Source organism: Gossypium hirsutum, chromosome A11 (genome assembly GCF_007990345.1).
Source record: "Gossypium hirsutum isolate 1008001.06 chromosome A11, Gossypium_hirsutum_v2.1, whole genome shotgun sequence".
NCBI lineage: Eukaryota > Viridiplantae > Streptophyta > Magnoliopsida > Malvales > Malvaceae > Gossypium > Gossypium hirsutum.
In genome coordinates, this window is record NC_053434.1 from 112,791,221 (window position 1) to 112,804,484 (window position 13,264).

General features: G+C 33.6%; 1 protein-coding gene and 1 long non-coding RNA gene across 4 annotated transcripts; one reads left to right on the forward strand and one right to left on the reverse strand.

The window, feature by feature from the left end:
- Positions 1-1,536: 1,536 nt before the first annotated feature.
- Positions 1,537-7,147, forward strand: LOC107887241 (uncharacterized). Of its 3 annotated transcripts, XR_001681094.2 has the most exons (5): positions 1,556-2,198; positions 2,297-2,816; positions 2,940-3,042; positions 6,666-6,745; positions 6,848-7,147. It is a non-coding gene; the product is annotated as an uncharacterized lncRNA (long non-coding RNA). The 3 variants fall into 3 exon arrangements; XR_001681091.2 differs by having other exon boundaries at positions 1,537-2,198; positions 2,940-6,745; XR_001681093.2 differs by lacking the exon at positions 6,666-6,745.
- Positions 7,148-7,671: 524 nt separating this feature from the next.
- On the reverse strand, positions 7,672-9,085 carry LOC107887236 (F-box protein PP2-B13). Its single transcript, XM_016811419.2, has 3 exons — positions 8,558-9,085; positions 8,348-8,466; positions 7,672-8,273 (listed from the first exon to the last, which is right to left on the reverse strand). Exons 1-3 carry the CDS (start codon positions 8,828-8,830, stop codon positions 7,814-7,816), a joined length of 852 nt encoding a protein of 283 aa, XP_016666908.1. The 5' UTR covers positions 8,831-9,085; the 3' UTR covers positions 7,672-7,813.
- Between the last annotated feature and the right edge of the window lie 4,179 nt (positions 9,086-13,264).

A 13,264-nucleotide genomic window follows, 5' to 3' on the forward strand; every position in this document is an offset into this window, starting at 1 on the left:
CTGCTATATTTTAAAGTTTATAAAGGTCCACTATTATAGCCATAATTGTATCTTTATGATAGCTTAACTTATGGAGTTGTGTTTCAGATTGCTGCTAGAAAATCCATTAATATAGAGGCAAAATGACTTGGTCTTGCTTGCCATTGATGTATGGTGTTAAGATGTTCTTTTTTTGCTTCATGGGAAAAATAAGTTGATGTCTTTTTATGTCATATTTTTCCTAGTTGCTAAGAGTAACTCCTCTTTATCATAGTTGTATGCTTGTTGAATCATATTGAAATGCTAGATACTTAACTGACTGAACTTGTTTGAATGTAGGAACTACAGTTCCATCAAACACCACTACTGCAATTCTTGCTGCTCCCAATTTGTCGAATCCCATGGCTACAGTTGTTGGTGCTGCTTCAAACCCATTAACCTATAATTTGTAGTTGAATTTGAATTATGATCCAAAATGCAACATATCAATGATAAAATACGGCGATGCATCTGCTTGAATTTCTCTGTCTAGTTGGCCTTTTAAGTCCCTTCTGATCTGGTATCCTTGGAAAATTATTTGTTTTGCACTCTTGGCATTTTAATATCATATTAGAATAACTAGTTTATAACTTTGGAGTAATGATTCATTGTAATTTTACCCATTTTTATATATTTCTTTAATTTTTTAATTCATCACAAGGTTCATGCCATAGGGGCAAAGCTAAAATCAAAAAATAAAAAAGAACCTCATTGAGGAAGAAAATTCAGAGAATAAGGTAAGAAAACCAAAAAATATAGCAACTGAGAGAATATACAGAGCTATGTTTCTCCGACTCTTCATTTTGCTTGAAGTATCCCTTTTTTATACCCCTGTTAGAGTATTCATTTTTCTTAAAGTATCTGGTTTGAACACCCATGCCCGACGATGAAAGAACCTCTTTGAGAAAGTTATACAATAGATTTATTATATAAATTATTTTAAATTATATAAATTCATATAAGAAAATTTATTATCAATAATTTTATGAAATTATATCTTATTAAATTATATGTAATAATAATTATTTTAAATTATACAAATTCATATAAGATAATTTATTAGTTATAATTATTTTAAATTTTATTAAATCATATATTTTAATTAAAATATATTTAATATTAATCATTTCAATTATCTTTTATAGTATCATATATTATGATTTGAGTAAATTCATATAAGAATATTAATTATTAAGAATTTTATTAAATTATATATTTTAATTATAATATATTTAATATATTTAATAATAATTATGTTTAAATATGATTAAATTATTTATTTTTGATAATAAATAATCTTATTAAAATTTAAATAACAATAACAATAATCATTTATCAAAACAAATTTATGCTAAGGGTATTCTGGTCATTTTAGTTTTCTCCATTATGCTATGACACCTCTATTACATTCAACCAAACACAGTTTTACTATTACACCTCTATTCCATTACATTCAACCAAACAGTTGATTTGCTATTACACCTCTATTCCATTACACCTCTAATCCAATACACCTCTAATCCAATACAGCGAACCATACGTCACCTTAATTTTCTCCTCTTTTCACTCCATCAGCCATGCCTTTTCAGCAGATTCATCTTCCCAAAAATCTTTTTACTTTACCTGCTAATTTTGTCTTCTCACTTCTTCCTTCACCACCGGATTCAATCTGAATTTCTTCTCCACCTTCCTTCCGGAGCAAACTCACTATGGTTCATCGTATCCTCCTCCAGGTATGTTTCTTCCCTTCTTTTTAGTGCTTCTGTTGCTATTCTGTGAGCGTGAGCGTTCTCAGATCTGTGAATGAACTGAAAAGTAACCTCTGAGAGCTCTGATCTTTTATTCTAAATATCCTTGATGATTGCTCCGAGTACTGATTTATCCACTGTTGTCAATTGACATTTTTTTATGACTGTTTTTGAATCTCCCATTATTGTTGCTGAGTTTAGACCTATTGATAATACTAACTTGATGGCTTCTAAACCTGCCCGAGCTTCTGCTATGAACGAGAATGAGATATTACTATGGAAAATCATTTTTGAGGCTTTAAACTCACCCATCTGGTCTCGAACCACCAAACCGGAAGTCGATCTAAAACATCTCCTACAAAGGCAACATCAAACTGTACCATAGTACTCGTTGTCATCCTTTGTGGTTGATAAGTTTTCACTGTAGTAAAGGTAAGCTTTTTATCACGCACCCCTTTAAGTTCTGCAACATATCTTCTGATTTTTTGTGACATATCTCTGACTGTAATGTGTTTTCTTTCATATATAAGCTGATTTCTTGAGCCCCAAATGAACCATAAGGCGCAACAAAAGAAACCGCACTGTTCATTAGTGCATTTTCTGAAAGCCCAAGTCAGCCACTCCCAGATGTTGTGGCTTGTATACGATGTAACCCAAGAGAGATCTAACTCTTGCCATAACTCATTTGTTGCCGAACACTGTCTGAAAGCATGGAAGCTATCCTCTACTTCGGAGCTACAACGGGGACATGTATTATTTGTAACCACACGCTTATGTCTAAGATTAACTAGTGTGGGGGTGTAATTCCAAGAGATCCTCCAAATGGTCAATGTAATTTTTGATGGTAAGTCTCATAGCTTTCTGTAAAATTCTTTAGTTTCGGCCTGTAATAAATAACTGGTAGGATCCAAGCTAGCATATTGTAATAGTTTATAGGCACTTCGGACCGAAAAGTCTCCGGAAGGCTCTCATTTCCACACTTGGAAATCTTCGTAGTCTGCTTCTGTAAGAAGAATCTGCAATATCTTTTGGGCAACTTTCGTTTGAAAGGTATTATTGATTAACTCTGCTTTCCATGTCTTATTTTCACTATCAATTAGATCTGAAACTAACTGTAGCTCATTATTTTCTTCGTTGGTTTGCCAACCAACTTCTTCACTCTCTGGGATCCAGCAATCATTCCATATAGAAATCTTATTTCCTTTGCCAATTCTCCAGCACAACCTATTTCGGAAGAGACCTTTTGTTGCCCAGATGCTCTTATAGGTAAAAGAAGGTAGATTTCCCAACTCTGCACTTAGAAAATTCGAATTTAGAAAATATTTTGCTTTAAGAACTCTTACCAGTAATGAATTTGGGTAATTAAAAATACGCCAACCCTGTTTGGCTAATAACACAATATTGAAGTGGCTAACTACGGAAACCCAAACCTCCATTCTCTTTTAAAACACAGATTTTTCCATGAGCACCGGTGAATGCCTTTTTTTCCATGTCCCTTTTGCCACCAATATCCCTTAAAGTTCCTCACATAAAGATTTTGGTAATAAAAAACAAGCCATTGAATATGTCGGTATAACTTGTAAAACAACATTTATAAAAACTTCCTTTCCACCCTGAGACAAATATCCGTTGCTCCAATTGTCGATGCGTTGTTTTATTCGATCTTTTAAAACTTGGAAAGACTATTTTTTCTTTTTTTTTCCAACTATACTCGGCAAACCTAAGTACCTTTCCGGATCGCTTGAGCTACGAACTCCTAATTGATTAACAACGGCTTGTCTGTCTTCCTCTGATGTGTTTTTACTAAAAAAGACGGTTGATTTGTCAAAATTAACACACTGACCTGAGATTTTTTTGTACTCACGCAAGATTTCTTTGATTGTCAAAGCTGCCCTTCTTATTGCCTCCCCAAATAAGATGTAATCATCTGCGAATAATAAATGAGATACATGTGGATCGCTTCTACTTACCTTGATACCTTTCAGTAATCCCTCTCTTGTTGCTGATCTCATTAGGCTTGATAAGCCTTCTCCACATATTAAAAATAAAAACGGGCTCAAAGAATCACCTTGTCGAAGTCCCCTAGTTGGGTAGAAAATTTCTCCGATATTTCCATTAACCACAATAGAATATGACACCGTAGAAATACATTTCATTATAGCATCAATCCACTTTTGATCAAATCCCATTCGACTCATTATCATCCTAACAAAATTCCAATCAAACTTTATCATAGGCCTTGCTCATGTCTAGTTTAACCGCCATGAAACCCTTCTTCCCCAATCTTTTCTGTTTCAACTAATGTAAAATTTCATAGGCTAGTAAAATATTATCCGATATTAGCCTTCTTGGCACGAAAGCACTTTGGGCTTCGTCAATGCATTTATCAATAACTCCCCTAAGCTTGTTAACTATAGTTTTTGCTAGTATTTTATAAACAAAATTGCATAAGCTAATGGGTCGAAAATGTGTCAAATTGGAAGGGGTTGGTGATATTGGGGATAAGCACAATATATTTTGAATTTATTTGACTAACCTCCATATATCCGTTCAAAAGGCTTAAGCAAAAAGAAAAATCTTCTCCAATGATATTCCAACATTTTTTACAGAAAAGGGCTGGGAATCTGTCCTCTCCTAGAGCCTTTGTTGATCCCATTCCGAACAAAGCTTCCCTCACTTCCTCTCCAGTGTATGGCGCTATGAGCTTTCTATTATCTTCCTCATAAACACAACAATTAAAACCCATGATTAACTGTTCATATACAACTGTATTCCCAACTGTGAATAAGTTCTGAAAATAAGCTCTAGCAATACCCTCTATTTCCTTTACATCTTCTGTGTCCTTTCCCTATTCATTTTGCAGCTTGATAATCTGATTTCTCCGTCTCCTCTGAGTAGCTTGGCTATGAAAATAAGTTGTATTTCTATCTCCAAGTTTCAGCCAATTTAATCTAGCTCTTTGTTCACAATAATATTCATCCTTTTCTATCTCAAAATTTAATTGAATCTTCGTATCAATCATTTCAGCTAGATTCGTATCATCCCTTTCAGCTTCCACCAGTTCTGACAATTTCGCTATTAGAAACTCTTTTTTCCTCTTTCTGTTCATTTGTATTTGCCCAGCCCATTTTTTCAACCCTTTACTTACAAAATTCAGCTTTTGCAAGAAATCCCCTGCTGCCATTCCACATAATTTTTTAACTTCATCCACGAAAGAATCCTCCAATGTCCACCAAGCTTCGAACTTAAAGCTATTTCCCTTCTGCTTTTCTTCCTCCCTTCTTGTGACTACTAAAAGAGGACAATGATATGAAAAAGAGTGTACCAGATGCTGAATTTTACCTCGGGGAACATTAACAACCACTTTTCATTAGCCACTCCCCTATCAAGTCGTTCTTGAATGTTTGTCTCTGGCAAATTTCCTCTCTTCCAAGTAAACCAATTTCCAGTGAACCCCGCATCATTTAATTGGCATTCTTTTAGTGTATTTCGAAACTTTTCCATTCTTCTTTCATCTCTAGGCAGCCCTCCCTTTTTTTCAAAACTATACATAATTTCATTAAAGTTCCCACATAAAAACCAATGGATATCTTCATCGTTATAAAGAATTTTCAAAATAGCCCATGAGTCTTCTCTATCTTGAGCATACGGGGATCCATAAAAACATGTAAGGCGCCATTTAACATCAATATCCTTCTTATCTACTATCACGTAAATATGTCTTGTAAAAAAATTTTGAAGCGTAATATTAGTATCATTTCGTCATGCCAAACACAACCCTCCTCTAGTACCTTCTGAACCAACAGCGATGCCATTTGTATAACCACAGTTCTGTTGAACTCTCTCCATCTGCTTTCTACGAAGCTTAATCTCCATAAAGAAGACTACTTGGGGATTATAGACCTTCAGCGAGTGCTGAAGTCTTCGAGTTGCCCATGGGCTCCCCAAACCACGAACATTCCAACTTAGGATTTTCATTGCACCCGGTCGGCTTGCCTCTTGGCAGCTGTCGATGATAAATGATTTAATTCCATCATCCTCCTATTCCTTGGCATTACGTTGTTGGTATCATCTTGTTCAGGTAATTCATCTATTTCCCTTCTAGACCTCTTCTTCCCCTCATCATCTATTAACATTTCATCCTCCAGATCATGGTCCACCGCAATATGGGCTAGATCTGCTAATGCGAGTCCCATCCGATTTCCTCCACCTAATGCTTCCCCTTCCAAATTAAGACCGGGAACTGGATCCACAGCCTTCCCAAACCTCCTTCCACTTTGCGCCTTCTACTATTCATTATCTAAGATCACGTTATTTTCACCCATTACTCCCACATTCCCATCTCCTTCCTCACGAAGCCAAATGCTATTCATAGCTGTAGCTCTTCGGGACTGAGCTCGCAACAATAAATCCCACCCCATATCAGTAACTTCCACGCCTAGAGCTATCTTTGCTTCACAAAAAGAATCTTTATGGCCCAATTGTCCACAAAAGAAACAGAATAGCGTCAGTCTCTCATATTTAAAATTAACATAGGAACGCCTCCCACAAAACAGAATCTACTTTTTCCTCTTCAATGGACGTCTTACATCAATTTTAACTCTAATTCTCATGAAGTTTCTGTTTTCTTTTCACAAATTTGCTCCATCATATTCCATAAATTCACCTAAAAAATTCCCTAATTGTGTCGCCAAATTTTCAAAAAAATATGCCAATAGGGATATCATGGATCTGTGCCCAGAAAGGTGTCAGAACTAAAGGCACTTGTAATGGATCCTTCCCCCATTGCAGTTTATAAAGAATCAACAAATGATTGTTAAAAGTCCATGGAGATCCTTTGATAACCCTTTCCAAATCCATGATATGAAAAAATTGAAACAAATACCTGTTCTCCCCCAGATCTCGGATTTGGACTCCTCGAACAAGATGCCACAGATTCGCCAAAGTACTCTTCATTGCTGGAAAATGGCCCACAATTTGTAAATTCTCCCCCGTTCTATGCAGATCTATTTGTATTTGAATAATTGCATCTTCTTCATCATTAATCGTCAAATGAGCTAATTCATTTTCCATCACTACAGGGGCAGATCTCGGTCTTGGCTTTTTTGTAGATAGGAGACCACTATGCCAGGTGCTTCAATTATCAAAACAAAACAAATGAAAAATAGTAAACAAAACAAAAACCTAAAATTCTTGCCAAAGGCCGCAAACCTAAACGTGCTAGGGTAGCAGACACTAGTTTCTTTATTGTATGTTTTTCAATATAAATTTATGTTGAAAATTTGTGATGAAATTTGTAGTATATATAAATAAGGTGAACATAATGGTTAATATGAGAACATACTAATTCTTTGTTATGAATGTTAATTTTATATTTTAAATCTTTTTGACTATGATATCAACAATATTCACCATATCCAATTATATAGCGACACTTACATTTGAAAATAGGGAAAAAATTTATATATTTATATCAAATTCTTTATTTCCCGAAAGGCAACACCACATGCTACACAGTTGATTTTTTTAAGTTTAGAAGTATTTTACTTTTAAAATTACAAGAGACTAAATCTTGAAATTTATAAAAATAAAAGGATTAATAGCATAATTTAACCTAGAATTAGAAATATTAGCAAACAAACAATTTATTTGTTGGGTAGGTTTAGACTGTGCTAAGTGGCTCGCTCTAGCCTGGATTAGATTTGTGCAGAATATTGTGGAAGAATTTTTTTCCTCCAAATTTTATAAGGGTTAAACTATAAATTTATTATTTTTGAATGACCAAAAATTTAATTTTACTATTAACTAAGTGCAGCCCCCTGGCTCAATAGATATCAAAATTGAAAAAGAAAAAAAAAATCTGCTATATATATATATCACGTATTTCAATTTGTTTGAACTTTTCTTGAGAAAATAGTCTTCATTATTGAAGCTGACTTTAACCCTTCTCTATCTTCCAAAAGAAAAAAAACACAAATCATGTCCCATTCTCGACCAGACCAGGATCCGCCGAAGCAGAACAAAATATCAAGTTCTTTGTCCCTGTTTTAAGCTTTGGGTCTGATTTCAATGCCTTCAACAATAACCCCACCTTTAAGCTGGTGACCCTTGATTTCCATCAAACTCATTTTCACTTCTTCATCACTTTCGCCATTGAAGAACTCCCCCAGCTCCATCTCCATCCACCCATCTTCCCTTCTACTCATAACCCTATCATCTCCTTTAACAACCCTTGATTTCATCATCTGTTTCCTGTTTGAATAAAACAGGTTCTCCAACCGGTGTTTCTTGTCGTCTTGGCATCGCAGGTAAGCTGTGTTCTTGAATGTTTGGTTCCCAATTTCGATCGATGTCTCTGATGGTATTAAATCAAGCCCGTATGCTCGTTCGGTGATTTTAAGCAACAAATAAGCTCCGTATTTTGTGTTTGGAGATAGCTTTTTGCTTTTGATATTGCCATTGATTTCCAACCTGCTGCTACTTATGAGTTCGGCTACGTCTGAGAATCTGAAAATGAAGAAAATTGTTGTATTTTCGGATTCAGATGATTCAAGTTCGGGTTTTCTAATTAAACTACTGACCTTGATTCAGGGATGGATTTCCAAGTCCAAGACATTGGATCATTGCTCGACCTTATAGAAAGCTGCCTTGCTGATAAAATATATGATTTTCTTCCACTTGGTCTATCTAATTTGAAACTCTGCATTTTCATGAAACAGATGATGAGAAAAAAAATCGTTAAATTTATAAGCAACTTTGTTGTTTCAAACAGGGTTTTAATGGAAACTAACCATTTTGCCATCAGCAATCAGAACAGGGTTGCAGAGGAGGTGATAAAGCTGTTTCTTTGAAGCAAACAAAAAAGTTGTATTACAAGCCTTGGACACAATTTCATGGTAATCAGATGGCAAGAACTTGTCCCAAACCAAATCAGAATCCGCCGCCGATCCGAAAACAGTCGAAACCGACGATGATTTACAAGCATCTGAAGGAGACGTGAGGGACAAAATCACTGCAACACAGCTCTCTGGCAAGACGTTCATGCCTGAAACTGAAACTTCCATTTTTATTTTTTTTAATGGTATTGAAAACTATGAAAGAACAATTATAACCAAAAGAGGAAAAGAACTGTATGATGATCCAATGGAGATTATTGTGGGTCGTTTTCCCAGTGGGCAAATTGCTGCTGGTATATATGTGTAGATTCCAGCGAAATCCGTGAAACAGACGAGTAAATAACGCAAAGCAAGGGGCTGTCTTTATTAAAATTCAGGGATTCTTCCTTTTTCGCGTGTGCATTTCATGACTTGAATACATTCAAGTCAACAACGGCAAAAACATAGCTTGCCATTATTTGAGGGAATTAATTTAATAATTCTTTAATAAATCAACTTCCAGAATTTTCAATATTATGACCCTACTTCTAAATTCATCCTTAAACTTCAAATCATTTTAATTATATCTTTAAATTATTAAAATTATATCAATTAAGTCCTTGCATTACTAAAATGTGTTAATTTACCTCTCATTGAGGCAGTTTTTATGTTTCTTCTCTTTTTTTTCTTTCTTTATTTGGTATGTTTTATTTATTGTTTTGTCAGTTTTGCTTGCCCTTAAAGGATGTGTAGGCGAACACTAATGTTTGGGTTATGTGTGGTTTGTTTTTATTATTAATTCAAGAGGTGCCTTGATATTTTCTCTCAAAAAAGATAATATCAATTAAGTCCTTATATTACTAAAATTTGTTAATTTAACTGTTAAATGATGCAATTAAGTTGGCTCATTAAGTAAAAATAATAAATTAATATAACAAAAAGTTTAAACTGGTAAATTAGGTACACCTGTTCTGTAAATCCAGATACTAAAAAGGGAAGTGTTTAGGATCCAGATAATAGAGTGTACAACAAATTATATTACTAATTTATAAAGAAAACATGTAGATACTATTGGTCGTATCCTTTTAACTTTTAAGGATTTTTGGTAATTAAGAAACCTAAGTCTTCACAACTCTAATTTTAATATTAAGGTCAATAAAGTTTGTGAAATTTGATTAGTCTTGGCTTTTGCACTTTAGACTTTTCTCTTTTGGTCAAATCCTGATTTTCATCCCTTTACTGTATTCAAATTTAAAATTAAATTGTTATACATTAAATTGGGATGATTCTGATTTAGTTTTAAATTTGAATATAATAATCCAAGGACCAAAAAAAGAATTTGACCTTTCTAAGTTTCACTTTAACAAGTGTAAACGTGAAAGTTTGGTTGTAAGGAAAGTTCGTATTAATAATATTTTATTGGGTTTTTACATTGCGGACTCCAAATTAATCCATGCAAAACAATGGCTTAGTATTTGGTATTATCGTAGTGTATTTTTTTATTCTATAATTAGTCTCAAAAATTTCATTTGTTTCTTTTTTTTAATATTTATTTATTAGTATTTGATTATATCCCTATAGGATATTTGTCAATCTTTTTATTCGATTTATGAAGTCTAAAAACTTCATTAGCAATATAACAAATATTTTCCCTTTTTATATATTTAGAGCTAAGAGGGCGATGATGAAAATTATAGATTTCAAATTTAAGTATCATAACAGATTTAAATATTTAATTTTATATTAATTATATTAATTAAATAATATTTTTTAAAGGAAATTCATTACATAAAATAGAAGCAAAAGACCCAACAAGTCTAATATAAAATAGAAGCAAAAGACCTAACAAGTCTAATTAATCTTACCCATTACACCCGATCCTATAGTTCTTCAGTCTCAAAGGAACTTGACAAAGATAGAGTAAAACACAAATTATCCAAAAGGTAATCAGAAGAACTATCTCAAGCCGAGTTGTTAGCATATCATAAGGCCACCTTAGCAAGCTTGTAAGACACCCTATCAGTTTTCCTACTAATCCAATATTAGAAAATCTACCAACAGAAGCTGTTAACTATACACAATCACAAACAAACATACCAAGCTCAAAATTATCTTCCTAGTGCTCCCTAAGAGACTTTACCATATGAAAGATCCAATTCAATAACAATATTACTCAATTGTCTTGAATTCAACCACGACAAAATCTCTTGAGCAACTATGGCCTCATCTATGTGGAGTCATACACACCAGCACTTGAGCCAACATAATAGCCCCAAAACTCACCATGATCGCCTTGAAGAATAACACTCCAGGTAGTAGCAGCTTCATCAATGAAAATGGCAACACTTACTATTAAAAAATATGGACATCACATATATAATAAGATTAATTACATGTTATTATTTATTATCGTAAAAGGTTAGTCCAAATTAAAAAATATATAAGCATCACATAAAAGGCACTTACTTATAGTGCTTAGTTGTATGGACATAGACATTGCATTAAAGGAAGGACAACCTGCACCTCTTATTGCGGCAAACACCCCTAATGTTAAAAGGGATTTTGAGAGGTGGGATCGTTCAAACCATATGAGTCTAATGATCATGAGCACAGGATTCTAGAAGCATTCAGAGGCATAGAATATGAAGAGATTACTCAGGTAAAGGGTTTCCTTGACGAAATTGAGAAATGTCTTGCCAAAAATGATAAGGTTAAAATGACATAAATTTTGATTCCTTTAATGTCTGTGAAGTATAAGGGTCAAGGAAACGTGAGGGAGTGCATTATGGAGATGTTCCATGTTGCTTCAAAACTTAAGGAACTTAAGATCAAGCTTTTTAAGGAACTGCTTGTTCTTATAGTTTTGGCATCGCTTCCTACACAGTTTAACCAATTTGAAATTAGTTACAACTGTCAAAAGGAGAAATGAACTTTAAATGAGCTCATTTCTCATTGTGTGCAAGAGGAAGAAAAGTTGAAACATGATAAGTCTGAAAGTACTCATTTGGCTAGTCCCTCTAAAGACAACAACTTATGTTCTCAATAGAATACCCACTAAAGCAACTGCAAAAACACCTTATGAGCTTTGGACAGGTCAAAAGCCTAGTATAAAACATTTTCACAATTGGAATGTCTAGTTGAGTAAGACCTTATAAGCCACATGAGAAAAATTCGACTCCAATATAGTGAACAACTACTTTATTGGTTATTCTGAGCGATCTAGGGGATGTGGGTTTTATGATCCCAAAATTAGGAATATTTTTGAGACAAGAACTACAATATTTTTTGAAGATATTGAGTTTGGAGGGAGAAATAAGGTTAGAGACATTGCTTTTAAGGAGGAATTGTATTCTAACTCAGTTCCTGCTATCACTTTTGACAATGTTCAGGTTCTCATACGTATCATTGATCAAGAAGTGAATTCAGAACCTCAACAAGAAAATGTTGAATGACTCCTTATTCAAGATGAGGTAATTGTTACAGAAGAAAAAATTTAATAAATCAAGAACGAATGTCATTAAGAAGGTCCACCAGAGAAGTGTTATAATGACTTTGGTGGAATATTTTGGTCTTAAGCTGCATCAGATGAATGTTAAGTTAATGGTTTCTTAATGGTAGCATTGATCATACATTTTTACGGTGTATCTAGAAAAATTTGTGTTTGATGATGCAAGGTTAATGATTTGCAAATTAAAGAACTCTATTTATGTGTTTAAGTAGACTTCTCGTCAATAGTATTACAAAGTTTACCAAATGATTATCTCATTCGATTTATAGATGAATTTGGTTGATAATTGTATATACCAGAAGTTTAGTAAGATTAAGATTCTATATTTGGTTTTATATGTTAATGACATATTGCTTGTCAATAATAAGTTAAGTCTCGACCAATGCCCCAAGAATGATTTTGAGATTAAATAAATGCATAAGATTCCCTATGTCTCAAGAGTGGGGAGTCTAATGTATGCTCAAGTATGTATGTGTCTAGATATTGTGTACATTGTTAGGATGTTAGACAGATATTTAAGCAATCCTAGTATGGACTATTAGATAGCAGTCAAGAGGGTTATGAGGTATCTTCAGAGAACAAAAGATTACATGCTCACATATCATAGGTTTGATAAGTTAGAGATCATCATGTATACAAACTCCAATTTTGATGGAATATTGATGCAAAATTTTGTCACTAGGGTGCAAATTGTAACAATAATTGGTATTCTTTTATAACAATAACAATAGGAGCACATCAAAGTTAAAACACATATATTTTAAGTTCCTGGTAGTTAAAGTAAAACTTTAGAGTGGTTAGGTGCCTATAAAACATATTGGGACAAACTCCATGATTGTGGACCCGCTTACTAAGGGACTACACCCAAGGTTTTATAAGAGCACACTACTCATATATGTGTAATGTCAGTCATTCTAGGTTATTCAATTTTAGTGGGAGTTTGTAATTTTAAATGCTTTTATGTTTTCAGTTATTTCAGTTTACAAATATTAAGTTTTTTTTGCATAAATAAAATTTATTTAGCTTATTCACACTCTGATTTCGGTAAGGTTTGATCTCACTAAGGTTTAAGGAAGACCAATTGGAAATAGACATGTTTGGGTCATATTGCATGT